Genomic DNA, 15,062 nt, shown 5'->3' on the forward strand with positions numbered 1-15,062 from the left:
CTCTACTACCCTACCCTCAAATATTTTTTTTAACAAGAAAATCATAATTTTTTTCTTATCCCACCTCCTTTATCCTATTCATTTTCATTGTTTTGTGTTAAATATAAACAAATTTTTTTAGAAATTTTTATTTTATTTGTAACTAACACAAAAAAATAAGTAAAATCATTTATTTTTCTAGATTTCTTTTTATATTTTATATCGGACAACTGTAGCATACACAAAAAATGCATTCAAACTTTATACTTTTTGATGGTAATAACGTTTCAAAACGCCAAAAAAAAATAAAAAAAAATTGTTACTGTATCAAGATTCTGGAGCCGAGTGTTCGTTACGAATAAGGTGCTAAGGATTAGTTTTTCGACGTCACCACTCACCACCATTCCTTTCGTGGGAATATAATTTGAGATGAGAAGTTTTTCTTCCAAAAAATAAACTTCCAATTAAGGTGTGGAATAAGAAATATGAAAATAAGAGTTGTCAGAAAAATGTGGACCAATTTGTAGGTGGGACAAAGTTATACTTCCTCCGTTTCGAAATAAGTGAATTGTTGGGGTATTTATTGATGTTTCAAAATAAGTAAATTATTGAATTTTTTTTCAAATTTGCCCTTATGATTTGACAACCAATTAATTTTTGAAAAGGTATTAAAAGGTAACTTTTTCTTTTTTTGGGATAAAAATGAAAAATTATGTTAAATTTATGTATTTAATGTTTTTTCTTAATATGTGTGTCAAAATTCAACAATTCATTTATTATGAAACGGAAGAAATAGTAATTTGTCCAAAATCAAGCTTGTCAAAGCCAGTGTAGAATTAGAGAGTATACTTTGACATGACATGGCTATATTAATATATCTTTGCCTCATACTTACAAGATGATAAAAGATGGCAAAAGCTATATCGAAAATTTGCTCACATAGCAATTAGGATCAGCAACCCATGAGTATTGAAAAACTTCTGTTTCCAATATAATTTAATTTGTGGAAAATAAATTTCAACCACAAATAAAAATATGAATAAACAACAATTTTATTGATAAACGAGGTGGTTACAAATCTGTTCCTCGATTCTTCTCTCGATTTTCTCCGTAATTCGAGAGCTGTTAGTGGCGTATTTCTCAAACACAGGATGATCTCTTTATGAATATCCCATGATTTTGTGGGATAGATCTTTTTACGAATACCCATCAATTTATGGGATATTCAAAATGTCGGTTTCAGAGAATATGTTACCCTTTAAATAGGAGTCTGGGACAGTAAGGGTACATGATATGCTCGGCTAGTTATTTAGTTGTCTGAACTAAACTTATTAAGATTAAAAATATAAAATTAAATTATGATAGAGGAAGTATATGAAAGACTTGCCTAATGTTTAAGATTATAGGAGAAATGCTAAAATCGATGATTTTTGATCCCTAGTAGTTAAAAAAAGGAATGAATTATTGATATGTGTATATCTTGTATTGTATAGATCAAGAACGATATTTATTTTAAGATTCAAACATATCATGATGCATATTCAAAGGAAGCAAAATTTATGCGACATCATTACATATAATTAATTTTTAGTAGTTTACAGAATTTGAATTTTTCTTGAAGAGTCCCACAAATTTTAGATGTCTATAACATCTTCATAATATGATACACTCATATTAATTCATCAAACTGGGATCCAAATTTGAGATTTTCCTTGAGAGGTATCGGGACGGATTTGGAAACATTACACTGGAGATGTCGTTTATCCTTTGATGACAAGCAAATGTAAAGGAACAGAAAATGTCACAATGCTCAAGTATCAGGGATTTGATGTTTATGTTCCTACGACGACTTCAAGTTAATATACATAATAACTGGTTCACAGTCGAATATTTACAAATACTTGAGAGAATTTCTCAATACGTATAGTGCCCGCACAAAAGCGGAGGCTAGGTGCGCTGGTATCAACATCTTCCAGCTAGCTTGCTCATGACAGCATACACCCTCTCATCTGTGATCAATCTATGATTCGCGGAGGCTGGGTGCGCTGGTATCAACACCTTCCAGCTAGCTTGCTCATGACAGCAAGCACCCTCTCATCTGTGATCGATCTATGATTCTCATAATAATCTAGTATCTCCATTGCTATATTTTTCACCTGTCAACATTGAGAACTTGGTTAAAAGATGATGTTTGAAAGAATACACTACGAACCAGAAAACTCGGACAAACACGGCATGTTCTCTTGCAGCAATCTGAGGTCCTCCACGGGTTGACCTCGGATTATGCAAGAGGCTGCTTCCACAGGTTGAGCCCGTGACCTCCTAGTCACATGGAAACAACTTTACCAATTACTCCAAAGCTCCCCTTCTTAATACATCTACAGGAAATAATACTTGGGTAAAAGATAATGTAAAGTCGCTTCTCAGAAAAAAATAAAATGAAATAAGGAATAGTCTACGATTGTCTTGTTATATTTCGAAATCAACGACAAAGAGTTAAGCTTGCATACATACCACATTCATATCAACTCGAAGCTCCTCAAACCAGGCAGTAGTTTCTTTATCTTTCAGCACACTTGCAATATACATGCAGGCTAAAGTAATCAAATGTGGTGGGTGTATGAGAATCAGGTCCATCTTATAGGTGTCATTTATAAGTCCCCTAAAAGAACGAATTCAGAAGTAATCAGGATTAAAACAAAATGAATGTAGAATTTGGGAGAAACATTTTATGGACTGCGCAATATGTTGTAGAAATCTGTCAAATTCCGCAACTGGAAGTCAAAGATATGAAAACCTTCGATAGTTTCTTACCAAGTCAATTGAGTTGTATCAGTCATGCCGGCGTCCCGAAGGAACCTGCGAATTGAGTTGAGAATCAAGTAAGGAAGACCATAATTTGATTGTTTCGACAGAGCATGAGAGATGATAATATGGTTGTTCAAAAGGAGAAGAAAATATAAATTCTGTAGTATAACGCAAGCTCTGGAAGACATTGGAGATGCTTAAGCTCTTTAGAGACTGTCCAGCAATAGAAAGCTATCTGGCAACTGGATTAATGAGGCATCCAACTATAAAAACTTTGAAACATCCACCAGAACGATTTCATTTATGCTCAAATCAAAGGCCTCACTTTTAAAATGTAAATTCAGCAATGAGACACTGAAGCCAGCTTTTTAGTTGTTACAGGCGAATAGATGCACATAATTATGAAATCAGAACCTATACTTACATGCTTAAAGAACTCTTGAAGACTGCAAAATACGTAAATACATGGTGATCTACTCTAGTCTGATCATTCATATTAGAAACTATTGCATTAATAAAAGGGTAAATTACACTAAACACCCCTGTAAAATAAACTTTCAAAGTACGGAAAGCTTCAGCAGTAGTTTACTTAGGGCATATAAGGGAAAGGAATAACATTCTTCTCAAGAGGAGCCGGAATGGGGGTTATCAGGAATCATTTGGCACAAGGCTGGTGATAGATTAAGCTGCCAAGCAATAAAACTTTTTCTTCTTTTGAATGTAAAGAATATCTGGGAGATACTTACTGAGATAATGAACGATATGGATGATATATGACTAAGTTATAGTTTAGGGCTTCTAAAACCTTCATCTCCATGTCTAGTATGTCTTTTATTTCATACTTATACGTTTCATCAGAATCTGCATAAGCAAACCAGAAAAATCAACATCTTGAATTAGAAATTAACTAAATTAGGTATATAGCAACAATAAGATATCGTAAGAAGCACTTCGCCATTGTAATCAAAGAAGCACTTACATAATTTCTTGATGTAAAATACCAGAAGTCGGGCCTGTACAGTGCTTTCTTCTGCTTTTGATGCCAAATACAAGCAAGTTGGAGCAACCAGACGAGGGTCATACTCGGTCAAACTTCTCCTATGGACAAGAAAAAATATAATTAGAGAGAATGGTAAAGTAGAATGGTTCAAGGTGAAGCAATAGTAGGCTCGTAGAACATAAGTGTGATTAGTTGACCATAATCTCATTGGCTGAAAGCAATATGGATTTATGTCTTGGTAGTGTCTTGTCGGATTAGAAGTTAAAGAAATGTACCCTTCAGAAGAAGAAGCTGAAGGTACATCTAATAGTGCACTTTTCTGATTTAAGTAAATAATTTACAATGAATGGTGTACTGTCCTCCTAATACCAAAGATAGATGATATACCTGACATATACGCGCCTCATGTACGTAACTGCAGTAGCAACAACCCTGGAAATAAACCACATATTAGAGACTATATTTCTGGAAGTAGCAAAAACAGGTGCTCTAAGAAAAAAATTACACGCACACACATTGTCAGTTCCTTTCTGTGAAAATTAAGGAGATACACGAACAAACACTTAGGTCCAAAGAGCAATCGTAAAATGTTTGTGATGAAAAATATAACTATGTTGATAGGTATTCTACATCTTATGATCCAAAGATTGAGCACAAGCCACACTTAAGTGGTATCAGAGCATTGACATTCCTCTCTTATCAAGCAAGTCTATAAAAGAGCTACAACTAGTACATTCTCCTCCATATTCACATCTGTTAGAATATGTGTAGAAATAGGAATAGTATATACAAAATCCTACTTGGAAAAGGATTGTACTATAGTGTCTATAAATAGGGTCTTGATGTAATTATGTCAACACATCATTCAATAATATTTTTCAATTCTCACATGGTATCAGAGAGTTGGTAAGAAACATCCAAAAAAAAAAAAAAAAAACCTCAGTCATGCCAATTCCGGTGATTGATTTGCGTCATATTTAATTTTGTGGGTTGTGTGAATTTTTCAGTTTTTCTTTTTTCTGTTGGAGTCGCTGGTCTATTCCGACTCCAACCACATACTCTTTTCCAGATTCCGTCAAGTATTTGGAGATTCCGATCGCCGAAACTTAAAATCCGGCAACTTTATAATTTTGGTAACTGTTTTCCGTTTCCAGCAATTGGTTTTTGGGAGTTTTAAAGTCAAATTACCAAGATGTCTTTAGGGCATGATATTTTTGGCTCCAATAATATACGAATTGGAAGTTCAAGTCCTATGATCACTTTCGAACCTTTAATGGGAAATTCAAATTATTTAGCCTGAGCTTCCTCGGTTGAGTTGTGGTGCAAAGGTCAAGGTGTCCAAGATCATTTAACGAGCAAGGCTAGTGTGGTAGATGAAAAGGAAAAGTCTAGCACAGAAGATGCGAAAGCTAAAGAGCAATGGGAGAAAGTTGACGCTCAACTATGTAGTCTCTTGTGGCAATCTATTGATTCCAAGTTGATGCCCTTGTTTCGTCCATTCCAGACGTGTTAAATAGTTTAGGGAAAAGCTCGTGCTTTATACACTAATAATATATGTCGTTTTTATGATGTTATAGCTCGAATGACCAACTTGAGGAAACAGGAATCCGATATGTCTACTTACTTGGGACAAGTGCAAGCAGTCATGGAAGAATTTGATACATTGATGCCCGTCACTGCAAATGTAGAAAAAAAACAAGAGCACAGACAGATGTTGTTTTTAGTTCTTACACTAGCTGGACTTTCTATTGACCATGATGTTGTACGTGATCAGATTTTAGATGGTCCTACGGTTCCTACAATTGATGAGTTATTCTCTTATCTGCTTCGTCTTGCCGCGCCTCCCAGTCACAAAGTAGTTTCATCACCCACTATTGACTCTTCTATTTTTGCATCTCAAACCATAGAAAAACGAACATATCAGCCTATGAAAAATCGGCGAGGAGGAGATCGTTTTGGAAAATCTCGATCGAAGTGTAGTTACTGTCATAGAGTTGGACACACTCAGGATATATGTTATAGTTTGCATGGTCCACCACCCAGTTATGATCCTGCTGCTGTAAAGGAATATGAGTTCCTTAGAAATCGAGCAAGTAAGCAGACATCTCCACAGCCTAATCGACCATCCAATAATGCTCATATTGCCCAAACAGAATATGATGAGTTCCTCCAGTATAGAGCAAGTAAGCAGACATCTCCACAAGTAGCCTCAGTTGCCCTGCTTGTGTTTCACAGTCTAGTACTCTTGGATTATGGGTTGTAGACTCAGGTGCTTCTGATCATATTTCTGGTAACGAATCTCTTTTGTCTGATATTGTTTATTCACAATCTCTTCCTGCTATTACTTTAGCCAATGGGATCCGAACAAAACCAAAAGGAATTGGACAAGCTAAACCCTAATCTTCTGTCACACTATACTCTGTTCTTTATGTCTCTGGTTGTCCTTTTAATCTTGCATCTGTTAGTCGTTTGACACGTGCCCTTAATTGTAGCATAACTTTTCTTGATGACTCTTTTCTAATGTAGGACCGCAGTACGGGACAGGCGATTGGCGCAGGACATGAATCACAAGGCCTTTACCATCTCACCTCTTCAAATTCCTTCACAACATACTCCGTTACAGATCCTCCAGACCTAATTCACAAACGTTTGGGACATCCGAGTCTATCCAAGCTACAAAAGACGGTGCCTAGTTTGTCTAGTTTATCCACATTAGATTGCGAGTCATGTCAACTTGGGAAACACACCCGTGCTACTTTCCTACGTAGTGTTGAGAGTCGTTCAAAGTCTATTTTCGCATTAGTACATTTTGATGTTTGGGGTCCTAGTAGAGTCAGTTCACCTTTAGATTTTCGTTATTTTGTAAGTTTCATTGATGATTTTTCAAGATGTACTTGGGTTTTCTTAACGAAAGATCGTTCTGAGATATTTTCTATTTTCAAAAGTTTTTGTGCTGAAATACAAACTCAATTTGGTGTTTCTATTCGTACTTTTCATAGTGACAATGCCTTAGAATACTTATCCTCTCAGTTTCAGGAGTTTATGACTCATCAAGGAATTATTCACCAGACAAGATGTCTGTACACCCCTCAACAGAATGGTATAGCAGAAAGAAAAAATAGGCATCTTCTTGAGACTGCTCGCAAAGAAAAAATAGGCATCTTCTTGAGACTGTTCGCACTCTTCTTATTGAATCCCATGTTCCGCTGTAATTTTGGGGCGATGCAGTCCTCACATCTTGTTATCTAATTAATAGAATGTCATCATCTTCCCTTCAGAATAAGGTTCCCCATTCTATATTGTTTCCACAGTCACATCTCTACTCTATCCCCCCTCGTGTCTTTGGGAGCACATATTTTGTTCATAACTTAGCCCCTGAAAAAGATAAATTAGCCTCTCATGCTCTCAAGTGTGTCTTCCTTGGTTACTCTCGAGTTCAAAAAGGGTATCGTTGTTATTCACCAGATCTTCGTCGCTATTTTATGTCCGCCGATGTCACTTTTTTTTAATCTCAACCTTACTATATATCTTCTGATCGTCCTGATATCTCTGAGATTTTACCCGTATCTCCAGTCTTACTCGCACCATCCTTGGTCTTACCCATATCTCCAGACTTACCCGAACCAACCTTTAAGGAATCAACGATTACTTCTACGTCTCCTGCTACAGTGCCACCACTTCTGACTTATCATCGTCGTTCGCATCCACTATTAGTCCTAGATGATTCATGTCATGCGTCGGACGCTGCTCCTACTGCGGACTTGCTTTCTTTTAGTCAATCAGTTGCACTTCAAAAAGGTATGCGTTCCACTCGTAATGCTAACCCACACTATACTTTCTTGAGTTATCATCGTTTATCATCACCCCATTATGCTTTTGTATCATCTTTGTCATCTATTTCCATACCTAAGACTATAGGTGAAGCACTCTCTCATTCAGGATGGAAGCAGGCTATGATAGATGAGATGTCTGCTTTACATGCAAGTGGTACTTGGGAGCTTGTTCCCCTTCCTGCAGGTAAATCTACTATTGGTTGTCGTTGGGTTTATGCAGTCAAAGTTGGTCCAGATGATCAGGTTGATCGGCTTAAGGCTCGCCTTGTTACCAAAGGATACACGCAAATATTTAGGCTTGATTATAGTGACACTTTTTCTCCAGTGACTAAAATAGCATTTGTCCGTCTTTTCTTATCCATTACTGCCGTTCGTCATTGGCCTCTTTATCAGTTGGATATTAAGAATGTTTTTCTGCATGGTGATCTTAAGAAGAAGTCTATATGGAGCAACCACCTGGTTTTGTTGCTCAGGGGAGTCTAGTAGCCTTGTATATCGATTGCCCAGATCACTCTATGGTCTGAAACAGTCTCCTCGAGCTTGGTTTGGAAAATTCAGCACAGTAATTCAGCAGTTTGGCATGATTCGTAGTGGAGTTGATCACTCAGTGTTTTATCGACATTCTCAATCAAATTTGTGTATTTATCTGGTGGTTTATGTTGATGATATTGTTATCACCGGTAATGATGAAGATGGTATCTCTAAATTGAAGCAACATCTCTTTCAGCATTTTCAAACCAAAGACCTCGGCAGACTGATTCTAGGTATTGAGGTTGCTCAGTCCAGATCAGGTACTGTTATTTCTCAACGCAAGTATGCCTTAGGTATTCTTGAAAAGACGGAAATGATGAGATATAGACCCATTGACACTCCTATGGATCCAAATGCCAAACTTCTACCAGGACAGGGGGAGCCATTCAGTGATCCTAAAAGGTATAGGCAGTTGGTTGGAAAGTTGAATTATCTCACCGTGACTAGACTTGACATATCTTTTCCTGTGAGTATTGTAAGTCAGTTTATGACTTCCCCCTGTGATAGTCATTGAGATGCAGTTGTTTGTATTCTGCGATATATAAAGTCAGCTCCAGGTAAAGGACTACTCTTTGAGGATCGAGGTCACGAGCATATCATTGGATACACAGCTGTTGATTGGGCAGAATTCTACCTCCGGATATTGTGTTTTAGTAGGAGGTAATGTGGTGTCTTGGAAAAGTAAGAAACAGAGTGTGGTTGCTCGATCTAGTGCAAAAGCAGAATATCGAGCAATGGTTGTAGTAACTTGTGGTTTGGATCAAACAGTTGCTGAGAGAATTAAAATTTGGAGAAACCAGTAAGATGGAACGTGTGTGTGATAATCAAGCAGCCCTTCATATCGCATCAAATCCAGTATTTCATGAGAGGACTAAACACATAGAGATTGATTGTCGCTTTGTTAGAGAAAAGATACTCTCGGGAGATATTGTTACAAAATTTGTTAAGTCAAATGATCAACTTGCAAATATCTTCACCAAGTCCCTCACCGGTCCTCGTATTAATTACATTTGTAACAAGCTCAGTACATATGATTTTTATGCACCAGCTTGAGGGGGAGTGTTAGAATATGTGTGGAAATAGGAATAGTATATACAAAATCCTATAGTGTCTATAAATAGGGTCTTGATGTAATTATGTCAACACATCATTCAATAATATTTTTCAATTCTCACAAATCCAAGTAATAGAATAGAATCATAGATATATGATCACATAAATGTAGAGAAACAATGTCTTCCTCCAGGAAAATAAAAGATCTAAACAAATATTGACCATGTCTCATTATCAAAAAAATATGACATGATCACAACATCAAATAACCATGTTTTTTCAGACCAAATAGCTCTTCCAGTCTTTCAGCTAAAGGTTCTGATCCTCAAAGAATCGTTAGGATCTTAACAGCGATGCTGATGAAAGAACATAAGAAATGCTTATTACTTACAAAAGAAGTTTTACATGCACATGAGGAGAGAAAACAGACCTTTGTCTCACTTTCACACTTTGAGCCAATTTTGCAACATCTGCGAGGGAGCAGAAAATGAAACACAAACAAACAAAATGGAAAAAGTTAATTAATTTGTAATGTGCAAGATTATAATTGATAATAAAAAACTGCAAGCCAGGTAACCAGTCACATATACATTAAAAGCAAATGAGTAAAGCAAAAATTCTGAGAAGTTTGAATGCAAGTAAAATATGTTCAAGAAAATATAAGTGGAGTTCAAGAGGAATACTGAAGGTTTCAATTATTTCTATGTTACATACTTGGACAAATATTTTCGCTAAGTTGGATTTTTAATTACAAATGTATCATTATGATATTACAATAACTAAGGTGAATCGGAGTTTTTTCCATTTCTGTTTACTAAAATTTCCAATCCCATAGCCGACAATCTCCTTCAGCAGAATATCCGACACTCATGCCAAGGGGATCAAGCACATGCACACATCAGCTTTCCCCATTCAGTTTTCATTCTTCCAAAACAAACCGCCAAAGCTCAATGTAATTTCTAAGCATGTAATATATCTTAAATATCAGTTTTAATAGCTTGGGGTAATCAACGAAAAGATCAAACTAAAAGGCAATTACAACATAAAAATTTCCCATTTCTGGTCTTCGGATCTTGAGTAATGGTGTTAGTTCCTTTCAAGATCGGAAATTATTACATAACACTAGAAATAGCTTAAAAGGAAAAGAAATTCTTAACTTTAGGACAAGCCAAGAGTTGGGTCGATAGAAAAAAACTGACAAAATTAGATAATGGGCACGTCCTCTACTCTTATACACTTAAATACCAGACTTCAGTTTGGAGCAGAGTTCGAAACTACGCTCTTAACCCTAGACCAACACCCTGGAGGCTTAAAAAGACATGTACTGCTGTTATTACTATTATGATTGTCGAAGAAATCTTGGAACAAATATACCCAATGACAGTAAAGACAAAATAACAGCTCTTCAGCCACCTCTTTGTACTTAGATGCACTCGCTGGTGCTCTTTTCATGATCATTAAATTTAACTAAATTCAGTTGTTGAAAAGAAAAAGAAGACAACAGCTCTTCATCATATATGGTATGAAAATGATGGGAGTTTCGGAGCTCATCCATATGATCTAGCAAAAAGTATACTCGATATGGTAATTACTAAACAAATCAGAGTAAAGCTAACATTTTGAAAATGGGCAGTTCAGGAATCGGTATGAAGAGGAAAAAAAGATGCAGCTAACAAAGTCGCAAAACGGAATCAAGAAAGAAGTAAACAGCATTAGCTGAAAACATAATTTAATATAATCTGCAAACTCCAACAAGTTATTATACGCTTGAAAATTCAAATTAACCTAAAAAGCTATGTACATTACGTCAATTCCCATAAGTAAAATCTACATCGACAACTCCCCACACAATTTAACATAACCAGCAAAATCCAGCAAGTTGGGTAATACCCTTGAATAGTTCACATTAACCTAAAAAGCCACATGCTTTACATCGATTTCCATACGTTAACCTAAAAAGCTACATGCTTTACGTCGATTCCCATACATTAACCTAAAAAGCTACATGCTTTACGTCGATTCCCATACATTAGCCTAAAAAACTAAGCTACATGCTTTACGTCGATTCCCATACATTAGCCTAAAAAGCTACTGCTTTACATCGATTCCCATAAGTAAAATCTAATGTAACCGAATCTGCAAACTCCAGCAAGTGATTAATACCCTTGAAAATTCAAATTAACCTAAAAAAGCTATATGTACTTTACGTTAATTCCCAAAAGTAAATCTACATTGAGAACACCGGACATGCAGGGGCAGATGTACCATTGAACTTATTATACTGTTAAAGTTATGCCTTGAGAGCTAAGAATCACACAATAGACCCTTTTGGTCTGGCCTTTCCTTGGACCCGAGCTGCCTTGCCCCAGTGCTAAAAATCAACCAGTAAACCCTTGTGGTCTAGTCTTTCCCTGGACCGGGGCTGCCCCGCTACAAATGCTAAGAATCATATAATAGACCCTTTTGAAATAAGGAGAACCATAGTCACATACATTGAAATAAGAATTCATCGTAGAAACAAAAGGAAAATAGAAAAGGGAGATTCCAGAATGCTAAAACTTTAGCTAAGAAAATAAAAGACAACTTCATAACATGAGCCCAAATAGACTATATTCCTCTACTATATATAGACATCTTCCCGGGGTCCCAAATGTAATTTGACATCTTTGCAAATAGGACCTCCATCTTGGTTAAATTCATAACAATTCTCCCACCCTCAATAAGAACCTTGTCCTCAAGGTTCGAGTATAGTTGTACGGAGACCATGGTGTTGTTATGTTCCTCTTTGTCAGTGCTAACAACCCAAAAGAATTTTTCCAAAGCTTCATTATCTAAAGCAACTTCCAACATTGATCCTTCTTTTTGCTTTTCAAACCAGAGGATGCATCCACATCTAATGCTTGAAAAGAATTGTCGTTAGGTACATACACCACCCATGAGTCATAATCATAGTCAGACGACCCTTCAATCTTACCAACAAGCAACAAAATTCCTTCAACTTGTTCTTGTTGAGGCGAAAGTGACATCGAGCCCTTGAGAGAATCAATCCATTCAAGTATTCTTGCAGGATGACAAATCACCAATTCCAGATTAATTTGCCTTGTAAAATTTCCATTCTTACACCCAAAGTTAAAAGGCAACAGAAGAGGCAAGCATGGTTCTACTCGTTCGGATGAAGAGAGCTCAATCAATAAGGATAAAATTGTTGCACGTGCCATACTATAAGACAATGGACAGATGTACGATCTGGAATTTCCACTAAAATTATTAGCGGTCTCTAATATGTACCTCTCCACACTAATATTCCTCTTGCAATTGGCCTCAACATGCCTGAATTGATCAATTGCGTACCTCTCCACACTAGAAATAGCAACCCGATCAAAAGGATACAAAAATGAGTTCTCTATAGATATAGATATACCCAGTAGCTTGTAGGAATGACAAAAACTTGTAAGATTATCACTGCATTCAATTAACACTTCAACCTCACCTATATATTCAGAGTCATACAACATTGAAAAACATCTACTTCTCTCAGCAATTTTATCGAACAATTTAGGCGCATCTAATGAGAAAGTTAAAGCATTAATCAAAAGAGGAGCACAACCTAAGAGCTTAATTTGGTTGTATTGGCGCATGTCGAATGAATCACGTAGCTGCCCAGTACCCACCCACTTGTAGTCGTTAATGCTCAAAACAGGTGGAAACGAGCCAATAGGTGCACTAGGACTAGGAAATTCTGCAGAAATATCCCTCTTCGGCAATCTATCGAATACCTTGCAGTCAAACTCTAGTGGTCCCTTGACGAAGAAAGAGAGAGGTGAGAATTTGAGCTCGGTAGCATCAATAGAAGCACCGGACAGCACGTCGGAGAAAATGTATTGCGGTATTGTATCTCCAACACCAAGACCAGGGAGCTCTGAATCCAAATGGGAGTTTACCAAATCAGCCACCTCGGTGTTACTATCAATGGAAGCTGACTCTGGTACAGAGGTGATATTTATAGCATCTGAATTCTCTAGAGTATCAATGGAAGAGGAGTCCAATTGCATCTCTTCCTGCAACACTGATCGCACATCGCAAATAGAAGAAAGTATACGTTTGGTAAGTTCTTGCGACTCTACCACTATATCCTGCACGATTTTGAGGGAAGTGTATATCTTCTCCAAAATTGCAGGTGGATAAGTGGGGCTCGATGATGAAGGTGCAGTAAGAAATTGCTTGTTCTATGGGGCTGGTGGAGTTTGAAAGGAAGATGATACCCATTTGGTAGAGGAGGGACAATGAAAGCATCATTGTAACGATAGGGAATCATATTGATAAGGAGAACCATAGTCACATACATTGAAATAAGAATTCATCGTAGAAACAAAAGGAAAATAGAAAAGGGAGATTCCAGAATGCTAAAACTCTAGCTAAGAAAATAAAAGACAATTTCATAACATGAGCCCAAATAGATTATATTCCTCTACTATATATAGACATTTTCCCGAGGTCCCAAATGTAATTTGACATCTTTGCAAATAGGACCTCCATCTTGGTTAAATTCATAACACTTTTGGTCCAGCCTTTTCCCGGACCCAGGTTGTTCCACCCCAATGCTAAAAAAATCACATAAATATACCCTTTGTAAAATGTATCAGGCATTGTTATGATTCGGACAGAATATGCAAACCACAAGTAAAAGAAAAATAAGAACAACAGAGGAATTTCACTGTGAAAGGAGAGGAGTACAATGTGGAGAATGGCGTAATTTCTGAATGTTCAAAACCGACCCACTAATTGCACTTATATAGTATGTGCGTACAAATAAGTCCTATCGGCCCGATCCCTACGCTACCACCACAGACCCCCTCACATTGAAAATCACAAACATGGGTCGCACGGCGAAACTTTCAGAGCCGGACCAACAAAATTCGGGTCACAACTCCAATTACAACAGTATAACACACAGTTGGTCATAAAAGAAACATCGAGAGAGATAGAAAGATAAAAGGGAATAGCATACAATTGGTCATGTGCCACTTGATGAGCTTGAAATCATCGAGAGTAATGCCCCTCTCTTTATCCAACGGATGCACAACATCAACCTCTTCTGCCTCCAAAAGCTCTTTACTGCAGCAACATACCAAAAAAAAAAAAAAAAAAAAAAAATCTATCAATAACAAACAAAGAAGAACAAGCAGGATTGAAAGACAAAAAAGAAAAGTATTAGTTTAACGTAGACATACAACTGAGAAGAAATCCAGAAATTGGCAGCCATTTAATAAAAGTGTGGGGATAAACACAGAATCGTAAATTGGAATCTGAGCTACTTTAACTTCCTTCTAGTTTGCTTTTCCTCTTTCTTATAGAGACAAAAAAGGAAAGCAAACAAAAAAAATAACATGTAGTAATTTTTATAATAAATAAATCTAAAAATTACACAAATACACAATTTACATTTTCAATATTATAAAAAATCTCAACTCTCTAAATATATTATAAAAATCAAATGTTATGTATATGATTACTTCAAAATGATTGGTATTTATGTTATTTAAATTAAATAAATCTCTGTTTTGTTGGGCTTAATAACTTATGTAAAATCAGATTTATAAGGCCCATGTAGGAGTTGGCCCAACGCAAAATCTTGGTTAATGCTATTACTGTATGATGTGGTCTTTTTTTTCTTTTTTTGTTTAATAAAGAAAATGCCATTTATTAAATTGTACTTTTTCGTTTCAAAAAAAATGATCTATATTATCTTGATCCGGAGTTTAAAAAAAAAAAAAAGAATTTAATCTTGTCGTTTTAAATTAGAGTTATGTGAAATGTACCAAAATGTTCTTTAATCTTGCAGTCTCAAACATGTTATA

General features: G+C 36.3%; 1 protein-coding gene across 2 annotated transcripts; it reads right to left on the reverse strand.

Moving 5' to 3' along the window:
- Window positions 1-1,691: 1,691 nt before the first annotated feature.
- LOC107875353 (cyclin-C1-2) lies at window positions 1,692-14,725 on the reverse strand. 2 transcript variants are annotated; one of them, XM_016722041.2, is made up of 9 exons: window positions 14,436-14,725; window positions 14,213-14,319; window positions 9,635-9,674; window positions 4,175-4,219; window positions 3,767-3,885; window positions 3,534-3,648; window positions 2,794-2,838; window positions 2,494-2,641; window positions 1,692-2,135 (listed from the first exon to the last, which is right to left on the reverse strand). In XM_016722041.2, exons 1-9 carry the CDS (start codon window positions 14,465-14,467, stop codon window positions 2,031-2,033), a joined length of 756 nt encoding a protein of 251 aa, XP_016577527.1. In that variant the 5' UTR covers window positions 14,468-14,725; the 3' UTR covers window positions 1,692-2,030. The 2 variants fall into 2 exon arrangements, with proteins under 2 accessions (XP_016577527.1, XP_016577529.1); XM_016722043.2 differs by having other exon boundaries at window positions 1,692-2,357; window positions 14,436-14,715.
- Window positions 14,726-15,062: the final 337 nt, after the last annotated feature.

This window comes from Capsicum annuum, chromosome 6 (genome assembly GCF_002878395.1).
Source record: "Capsicum annuum cultivar UCD-10X-F1 chromosome 6, UCD10Xv1.1, whole genome shotgun sequence".
NCBI classification, from domain to species: Eukaryota; Viridiplantae; Streptophyta; class Magnoliopsida; order Solanales; family Solanaceae; genus Capsicum; species Capsicum annuum.

Excerpts from the sequence above, each read along its gene's own strand:
- LOC107875353 (XM_016722041.2), bottom strand. The coding sequence starts at position 14,467 with ATGGCTGCCAATTTCTGGATTTCTTCTCAGTT. Across the intron at positions 4,220-9,634 it reads AGTGTGAAAGTGAGACAAAG|GGTTGTTGCTACTGCAGTTA; the intron begins GTCTGTTTTCTC and ends GTTTATTTCCAG. Across the intron at positions 3,886-4,174 it reads ATGAGGCGCGTATATGTCAG|GAGAAGTTTGACCGAGTATG; the intron begins GTATATCATCTA and ends TCTTGTCCATAG.